The sequence below is a fragment of the Sinocyclocheilus anshuiensis genome, unplaced genomic scaffold (genome assembly GCF_001515605.1).
Source record: "Sinocyclocheilus anshuiensis isolate Anshui unplaced genomic scaffold, SAMN03320099.WGS_v1.1 scaffold1160, whole genome shotgun sequence".
In the NCBI taxonomy this organism is placed as follows: domain Eukaryota; kingdom Metazoa; phylum Chordata; class Actinopteri; order Cypriniformes; family Cyprinidae; genus Sinocyclocheilus; species Sinocyclocheilus anshuiensis.
The window spans coordinates 290,382-300,312 of NW_015552641.1; the positions used below are offsets into that span (position 1 = coordinate 290,382).

Genomic DNA, 9,931 nt, shown 5'->3' on the forward strand with positions numbered 1-9,931 from the left:
AAAGTGGAAAAAGGACACACTAAATCAACATCCAGTAAACATACAAACAGGTCAATGTAAATAATAAAAGAACACCGCTACAATTACATCATTATGATTATTACGATTACTGTTATTACTGCAGTGACATCAGATTTGACATCTGCACTTTATCTACATGTGAGAGTGGAATCTTTTAAGAAATTATATTGATAAACGTCACTGAGATACACTCAGCTGAGTATCTCTAATATCTAATAAGAACGTGGAGGAATTTACGCATCGGGTTGCTTAAAAGCGCAATATTCAGGATGCAGCTTACTGCATCCATTGGTAATTTATTTTGCCTAGGTATCACTTGTTCTAAAGACTGCAGACTGTAATCATTATATATGTTTCCTCGTTTATGTGATGACAGAGTCGTAGTGAAAAGTCATGTAAATTACGCCCCTACTTCTATGACATGCAAAACAGCGAAATTGCAAACGGGTCTTACCATTACACGAGTTCGTCCTCTGCATCCACGGGTAAACCGGGGTACACGGTTTGTCTTCACTGTTAAAATACCTCTCTGCACCCTGTTCAGTGCAGTCCGTCTTGCACTGGTCCTGGGTTAGGACCAGCGAGTCTTCCAGACCACCGATAGCGCACGAGCGGTCAGCGGTTCGGTAAATGTTGGGTGTTGTGTAGTCACAAGCACTGGTGGATCCGCTTCTCCCCAAAACACCCCCAGCTTGCTGGTAATACGAGGAGGTGTAAACCTTGTCCTGGACATTGGTAGCTCCGAACGTAGCGCTTGGATAATGTCTTAAAGGATCTGTATATCCAGAGGAATATAGCGGTATCTGACCCAAGAAAGACTCCTGTCCTCCGGGTAGAGACAGGGGAAAAGTTGAGTTGACGAAATAGGAACTCATGGGGTGGCCAGTGTTATTGTCCGAGTGTTATGATTTGTTGTGTTTTATAGTCCAAGTGGTTTTTGCCATTACTTTATCTGAGATTTGGTTTTAGCCGAAAGGGGGGCGGCGAGGTGCCAATCTGAGACCGCGGGGAAACGGACCAGCTGATCAGTGCCTGACCAATCCTGAGCACTTCTGACTACAGGATAACGTGTAAGGTGGGGGGCCCTCTTGTTGCACAGAATGGAATCCCCAGGGCATATAAAAACACTCAGACTGAAGTGTTTTTCTCCGTTTACCGAAAAGAAACACACCCATATCTATATAAAATGCAATAATAGTAATAAATAGTTACTTTCTATAATATATACAGGCCTACTTTATATAATAATTAATTTTCCCTCGATATTTTCTAATTTTCTCAATCGAAATATGCTGTAAACCTCAAATATGTTTGCAACTGCACGTCATTTTTCAACGTTGTCTTCAAAAATGTCCATTGCTCAAAATTTTCAAAATTTGTATGCAGACATCTAACTGGCTCAATTTAGGTGCACGAGAGAATTTCAGAGAAGCACAGACGGACTTTCACTCGAACTTATACTGACCTTTACCCTCTTTATCTATTAAATAATATCGTACGATACAGATATTTACACATACAGCGCACTCTCTTGCTAAAAAATTAATACAAATAGCCTAATCAAAAAAATAATCAAATTAGGCAGACAAAACTACGCTATCTATATATCCATCTAGTTTACATAATGGCTTTCACGTTGTATATCGAAATACAGTGCAAATTTCTGCAGAAGTGCAACAACTGTTTAGTGATATCAACATAAAAACCTGCTTCAGCAATACATTATATAACCACGCTGGACATAAAAAACAAGCAAATTTCCTATATCAATAAAAAAGAATGCATGCATTGTAAACAGACAAAAGATAAATACAAGCTCAACATTAATCCAAGATTAGCTAAAACATACACCAACGCCATCACTAACATTTAAAATTCAGCCCGGCCCATGTTGTTTTTGTTGTCCTCTTGTTTGAAATATACAACGTCACAGATATATAACACGATTATAGAACGGATTTACATTTTATTTATTTTTTTAAATGTAGCGTCTAGTGTCAATGAAATACCAAAGTAGTCAAAACAAATAGGCTAAATAAATTAAACATTCTTTGAATTTAAATATTTAAGTAGCCCATAACAGTTAAGCTTTTAGTTAAGACAAAAAAGAAACCTCTCAGAAAAAGCTAACCATTAATCACCATTCTGTTTTGTAAATTAATAAAAATTGATCTTTAGAGGTATTATTGAATATCGATAGGCTGCAGCTACGTAAGTACACAATGACGTTATTGTTGTGAGTTTATGCCTTAGAAGGCTGGGACATCCTCATATTCTTAGCACTGCAACGATTCTTTTGTCGTTAATAAATAATAATAATAATAATAATAAATGTCTGATTAAGTAAATGCTATGTATGATTTTAGTTTTTCCTTACTCTATAACGGAATCCAAATAGCTCGTTCTTTCTTTCCGTATCATATTGTATTGTATTGTTAATAATAAAAGAAAAAAAGAAAGAAAGAAAGAAAGCTTATTAACAAGGATATCACATAATTTCAGTGCAAGGTCAATAAGAGCAGAGAAACATAAAATAGGCCTATTGTAAAATAATTAAGATTAGCAAAGACCATTCAAAATTACACCCAGGCATTAACCATTCACAGACTGCATTTGTCGATTACTTGCCCATCGTAGACACACTCTGGCTTAACACATTATCTAGGGATGCTAGAGGTCTTTGAGTCAGCCAGATCACATGCTGAGAACACCCAAACACAGAATTTCACCACAGTTACCAAATCTCGTCACTAGATGACATCACAGAGCAAGAATTGAGAAAAGGTGTGCTTCTTCAGGGATTCACCAAAACAATTACCCCTGTTATTGTAATTCCAAATCGAACATTATTGTGGTAATTCAGATTAAGAATAACCAAATTATCTAAAAAATAAAGGTGCTACTAAATATTGCATTTTTGTTTTCCCAAAACAATGACCCTCAACATCAGTTAGAAAGCTGTTGATGCATTTGAGGCATAATCGTCCTCACAAATGTCAAAAACATGAACCCCTCACTGATAAACTGAAAATGTCATGGGTTTAAGCAAACATTATCCAGAAACCACCAGAATAAAAAAAGACAGAAATAACATCATCCAACTTTTTAATAAAAAAAGCCCTTAAAATGCCGAATGAATGTGCTGTAATGCAGATTCCAGAGATGAGGCATGCCTTTGCCATTCAGAAACTAATGCTGATTTGAATACTCAAAGTTAATGTAAATCTCATATAATCATTTGAATGCAGCGGCCATCTTGCAACTAACACGAATACATCTTATAAATAATATAATACTTCCTTTTAAGCATATATTTTTCCGCATTTTCATTGTCAGCACACAATTAGGCCTATTTGCGAATCGATACACATCTTGTTCGATCTTTTTAAAGCCCCTGAGGTCTATACGTTCGTGCGAGTTCTTATCTACTTGTCTAATCTAACTTTAATTTGTTTGTTTTGCAAAAGACATGTTCAAGAAAATATTATTGTGAAAGTAAATCTGTGTGCAACGCTTTGCATCATGATATCGCTGGAATAAGCAGAGTAGGCTACAGAAGCCTATATAGGTCCAGTCCTACCTTTTCCTTCCCCGTCCATCATCGCTTCACTGGAATGATCCCAAGCAATCACGCAGATTCGTCGATTAACCAGGATCACGCGTCGTATTATTGGATGTACTGGTAAAACAGACATAGCTAAAACTTGACAAATTAGAGAAGAATGAACCAAGGTCCTCAGTGAATTTTGACCCTTGCACTCTAAGCTGATGTGAAAATCTGAAGACGCTTCGTACAAGGGTGACGTCGAGCTTTCCATCCATATTAACGCACGCAATTCGCCCAGCTCAGGAGAAATTTTCTTTCCCTCTGCTTTAAACGTAAAAAAACATAAAGGACAGAGGTACTACTGACTGCGCCCTGACCAAAAGAATGCTGCATTATATCCACTTGGGAAATCATAAAAAGTTCATGTTCACAGAGAGCTGCTCACGTGACCTCTGTCAGCCAATCCACTGGCAGAACCACACATAAAGTTCTATCACAAAGTTGTAAATTTTCATAAACAGCTGTGAGTTTATTGCTTTGCTTCAGCAGCAACTCGGTCGCCGCCATCTTTATTCGTTAAAAGAGAGAAAAAAGCACGACTTCACTTCATTAACAGCCATAGAAATATAGGCTAGGCTATTGCATTATTTTTTTACTCGATGAAGAAGTCTATTTCTAGAATTTTAGATTTCCATTTTAGACATGGTTCATAGTCAAGCTGTACAAAGGTTTTGCAATGTTTAATTAAACACGTTTTAAAAATGTGTAATGTTATAAAAAGGATAACCATTTACAGGAATAGGCGCTCTTTGACCAATTTGTGGCTAAAACTGAAACAAACCAAATACCCTAAAATAAAAGAGCACCATTCCCTTTTTGTCAATAGTGTGCGTTCTTTTGTCAGGTGACTTTAAGAGAAAAATAGACAAATGGAACGCGAAAGCTGTTTACAGCACTAAACATCCGTGGAGGAAAGAATTGCTTCCTGTATCTACGAACAAACACTTATTTCCGACATTTATTGGGGCAATAAAACAGTATAACCCAAAAGCCACCGAGCATGGTCCGTGGGTTATACCCTCGAGAAGGACATGCTCTTGAAGCTCACCAGTGCATGTTGTCCAGAAAGGCCCAAAAAGCAGCATACGAGGTATACATTCAGAATTATTTCTATTTCTTAATAACTTAGTTGTTATCATTTTGTTTTATTTGTTTGTATCTAAATTAAAATAGAGTGTAATATACTAATAACCTTTTTTAACGTCGCGTCCACTCTATATTCGTTTAATTTTTAATTCGTTTTTATTGGGATTCAACTCACCATGCATTTGAATTTGTATAGAAAGCTACAGTTTTGATTAATAGACTGCTAAGTTTTTATTCATAATTATGCATTGTTCATTTAGTGTAACAAACGACGAACTGCAAAGTGTTTTTTCGTTATTATATTCTAAAACGTAATTTCATCTTCATAAGCATCTCCATTTTATGTTTCGAAATTAGTCTTTTCATTACACCCAGTCTACACACTTGCTTTACACAAATAAAGGAAAAATTATAATCAGATGGAATAGATTGAGAATTATATGGATTATACACATAGCCCAATTGCTGTCATAAACGATTTTAAATTGACTCGTATTCGTTAACTGTAGGTATTGTAAATAGCTTTATTTAAAAATATTTAAAAGTCCTTTTTACATTAGCTATATAATCTTTCAAAAGTATTCTCGTCATTAATAGCATTCAAATAATATTGAACACGTAGACTAAGTGAGACGCATTTGACAACAAGAGATAATGAAAGGCCAAACGAACTGTGGTATAATATCTTGGAATTTGTATTTTATTTTTCTATTAATTTAGGATTTCATTACAAACTGAAAGTTGTTGCTCACACGAGATTTTTAGATTTTTAGATTATGATCTTGATAACCTCAGAAACGTGACAAATAGGCAGCTTTTCATAATGGATTAAAACGCCAGAATATATATGATAGAATTATAATATTTGGAATGGTACAGTTTTTGAAAAGTCTATAAACAATGTGTCGTGCTGATAGGGCCTGTCTGAGCCCACACCCAGCCTAAAGAAAATGCTAACTTCTGCATAGCCCAGGCCTCAATATCCGTTTTATCATTTTTCTTAAAATATATGGGCTTTAAAAAAAAAAAATTGTTTTCGAGATATCTTCATGCCCTGCTCATTAAAACAACAACGAAAGAAATACATGCATTTTAAAGCATTATAAAAATAAAATGTATATTTAGCTTCAGAGAACATAAAGAGCTCTTCTTGATCCGAACTGGAAGCCCTTTGTCCACATCAAGACTAGTTTCATATTTTGTGGACACACAGAAAATAATTATTGGTTCCCTTTTTATTTAGAACCATTCTTGTTCTGTGGGGCTCTTGGGTTGCTATGTTGTTTTCATATATTTAAAATAATGCTAATTCTTACATATAGGTCTAAAATTAAACTTTTGTTGATGTTTTGAGTGGATTCAATGTTTTGAAAAATAACATGCAACATTAATATGCCAATTATTTCATTATTTCTCTAGCACAGGTTTAATGTGGCCTAGGCAGCAGTCTCTCTTTTTGAAGAATACTTTTCGTTGGTAGTGCACGGCTCAATGGTCGGTTCGTTTTTACGCAAATACAAACGAATACAGCTCAAATATGAAATTAGTGTAGGCTACCTCTGAACATATACAGCAAAACGATCATATTAATAAAATAGGTCTACAATACAATTAAATATCTGGGCGTACATTCAGTTTAATTAGACCTATACGTTTACATTTGCATTTAATTTAAGGGGGAAAAATTAAAATACGAAGACTTTTGCAAAGCTTCGAGTCTTTCTTTAGAATGCCAGCTTTGAATTTTCACGTTGTTATTGCTTGATGTCTTTGGTTTGAAATGATAGATATATGAAAATTCAATCATTTTAGATCTCTTTTTATGTTATGATGTTTTTATGTTCAACTTTTTATTTCAACAAATTTACATTTATGCATTTAGCAGAAATACAACAAATATATAATATTAAATCAACTTCAAATTACACTATACACACTCTCAGAAAAAAAGGTACAAAAGCTGTCACTGGGGCGGTACTTTTTCAAAAGGTACACTTTTGCACCTTTTAGGTACTAATATGTACACTTTAGGTACTTGTATGTATCTTTACGGTACCAATATGGACTCTTTAGGTACAAAGGCGTGCCTTTTGAAAAGGTACCACCCCAGTGACAGATTTTGTACCTTTTTTTCTGAGAGTGCAGCAGAGTAAATTATACACCCAATTTATAGACCAGAGTGCACAGAGGAAAGCTCCGAGTTCAGTATCTTCAAATATTTAATCTCAGTCAATGAATATCCTATAGACTGAAGACAGTCAAAAGCTCTGAAAGAAAGGTATCATAATTAAGAGGCATCTGGCACTTGCTGTCCATAAACGACTAGACAGAGATTGAGACCAGACGGCTCGGGAATCCAACCAGAGTAATAAAAGCCTGAAACTGCCTACATGAAACGAAGTGCTCATATTGAACTTTTGGCTTGGGGTCAAATGGCTTTGGTCGACACTTTGTTGTCAATATATACGTGATACGTAAATAAAAAAAGTAGTCTATACAGGATAGATTTCCGATATTTGTTCATTAATATTATTGCTTTCTTATGCTTTTAGTGGCTTTAAGCATAACTCACAATTATCATTTTTAGGTACTATAATATCGCCAGATCCAGATGCTTAAAACAGCTTTAAAACTTTTTACCAGGTGACTTAGAGAACGTAGACCACCCATGTTTATTGCAATGCATCTCACATGAGAGAATGTGTAAGACCGTTTTGTGAAAGGTCCTTTTTTAATATTTGGGATTTTTATGTGATTTATACAATCTACGTAATTGTATTTTTTATATGATTCTTTTACAATCCTTTTTATGTGATTTATTTACAATTGACTTTTTTCTATTATTATATGATTCATTTACAATTTACTTAATACTATTTGAGGATTACAGATTAAAAACTATTTCCAAATGAAATACATTATAGGCTATACGTGCAAACGAGGCTTTATATTGTAAAGTGACAATAATTTGGGTGCTTGTGTTCTGGAAAAAAAAAAAAAAACTTTCAAGACAATCCAATGGAAGAGGAAGAAAGAACAAAGACGAAGGGATTCTTTTCTTACATTTTATTGTGGCTTCTTTCAGGAACCACTTCCAGTTGAAGACAATAGAAAATACAATTGAACAGTGCTTCACAGAACTGCAATATCAAATATTTACACAGCATTTTTTTTTAGAATATAATTGTGCGTTTGAACCATCCCATCTCAGGAAAGCATAACGCATGGATACACTGACAAAATGATTGACGCAATGACCCATATATTAGGTAGTTCGGTTGAAGATCTGTAAACCTGAATAATACTTTTTGAGCAGTAATTAACAATCACAAAAAGTGCATTTTCTTACAGTTAGAGATACAGTAATGCACTCACTAATGTTGATTCCTCACCCCATCTTATAGGCTATAACAGAGTTACTGAAGAAAACATATTTTGGATTGTGACTCCCACGGATAGGAAATTGACGCCATGCAGACCATACAGCCTTCGCCTCATATGCCCTTCACTGCAACAGTAACCTCAAGAGTAATCTACTCGAGGACAAACGCACCAGTGGAACCTTACAAATCTGAGATTGATTCATCAAATCATATTAAGCGGAAACAATCAACGTTAGAAAACAGAACTGCCTTATAAGTTTGCAGTAAATGGAATGATTGGTTTTGTATTCACGTCATGTTGAACCTCAGACTTTTATATAAATTGCAATTGATCGATTGCAGTGATGTTTCTTTTTTCTTTTTTAAATAGTCAACAGGCTATTTAGAATTACTGGAAGTCTCCGAGTCCTCTTCTCCTGATGTGTGTTTTTCTGATGCCTGGCTCCCCTCTTGCCCCTCTCTCTCAATTAGCTCTTGTTCCGCTTTGCTGCAGGGAAACTTGTCTTTGTTGTGTTCTTTTTTCCACTTCATACGTCTGTTCTGAAACCAAATCTTCACCTGCCTCTCAGTGAGGGCCAGTGCGTGAGACACTTCGATGCGCCGCTTGCGGGTCAGGTAAGGATTGAACAGGAACTCCTTCTCCAGCTCCAGAGTCTGGTAGCGGCTGTAGGTCTGCCTGCCCCTTCTCCGGCCGGTCGCTGTGGGGGAAAAAAGCGTTATTTCCAGTGAAATAGTGTTTGATTTCTCATATATCTATAGACATAAAACCCTCACAGCTTCTAGTCATTGGCATTAAACAACGTGTACGGAGCAATCAGGATTTTTTAAAGGGGTGCTAATTCCTCATAGGTGCCATAAAGCGTTTAATTGGGGGTAATAAGTAGGCCCACCATTGTCTATAGCGTTTTATGTGGGACTATAACAGACTAGGTGTTTCTCTTCACTCATCTCACCTTGTGGTCTCATCCATGGGAAGAGCTGCGCTGTGCACGGTTCTGCACTTTCCAAATCATCCCTGATACTGTTGACCTTTAAATGACAATCCCCAAACTGCGTAAAATCCGCATCTGGTGCGCTGAAGAACGACTGTCTCTGTAAACTGTCCTGGCCCAAGATGTTTCCTGTGGCATCTCCAGGGAAAGCTACTGCGCACGGGTTCTGTTGGTAAGACGCGTGGGAGAAGGATGGTGTGCCGTGATGGTAGAACTCCGGGAACTGCGCCGCGTGCTGAAACGCAGATCCTGAGTTGTACAGCACAGATGGTCTGCCTCCAAGATCCGGCGCGTACCCCGAGCAGTCATAGTAGTTGGAGCGCAGAGAATCGCCGCCTTTAAATTTAGTGAAGAAGGAATTGACGAAGTAAGAACTCATTGCCTGCCAGATCAACTCCCCGAAGAAGGAACTTTGACAACTATTGAGACCAAGCAGTCTCTTGATGAATAATGTTAATTGAGCAAAGGCAGGCCTGTTGTTACAATAAAAATGAATTCATCCAGGTGGAAATTATATGCATAAAATGTCGTAAATATTGATAGCTGCGCCCACATGACTCCTTAGTGATGGTCCCCGAGCAATAAATTGTTTTCCGTTTTTACTCTCTTTGATAGTGAGTTGCATTTCATATGGGCGTTAGTTATCGATTCCTTATATCACTGGATGGGCTCGACATCTCCAAACAGACAAAGCGCGATCTTGCGAAAGGAAGAGCAGGAGAGACTGAAAAGGAGAGATGAAAAAGGGGAGAGAGGGAGCTCTTGGGGAGGTAGAGGGGGAGGTGCAGTAGGACTGTTATTGGTAAACCATTTCAGTGCCAGCCAAGAGCACATACAGCCTA

At 36.7% G+C, this 9,931-nt stretch overlaps 2 protein-coding genes across 2 annotated transcripts in view; both read right to left on the reverse strand.

Moving 5' to 3' along the window:
- Positions 1 to 916, reverse strand: part of LOC107666911 (homeobox protein Hox-B6b-like) — a 1,341-nt gene extending 425 nt beyond the window's left edge. Inside the window, exon 1 of the mRNA XM_016458423.1 lies at positions 476 to 916. Coding sequence (XP_016313909.1) covers positions 476 to 896 — 421 coding nt within the window. The 5' untranslated portion in view covers positions 897 to 916. The remainder of the gene's footprint in view (positions 1 to 475) is intronic.
- A 7,559-nt stretch (positions 917 to 8,475) lies between these two features.
- Positions 8,476 to 9,468, reverse strand: LOC107666913 (homeobox protein Hox-B8b-like). Its single transcript, XM_016458425.1, has 2 exons — positions 9,051 to 9,468; positions 8,476 to 8,795 (listed from the first exon to the last, which is right to left on the reverse strand). Exons 1-2 carry the CDS (start codon positions 9,466 to 9,468, stop codon positions 8,476 to 8,478), a joined length of 738 nt encoding a protein of 245 aa, XP_016313911.1.
- Positions 9,469 to 9,931: the final 463 nt, after the last annotated feature.

What these genes read in the sequence shown, in the direction of transcription:
- LOC107666913 (XM_016458425.1), bottom strand. Translation starts at nt 9,468, where the DNA reads ATGAGTTCTTACTTCGTCAATTCCTTCTTCACTAAATTTAAAGGCGGC. An exon ending in CCCATGGATGAGACCACAAG is followed by an intron (nt 8,796 to 9,050) that starts GTGAGATGAGTG and finishes TTTCCCCCACAG; the next exon opens with CGACCGGCCGGAGAAGGGGC.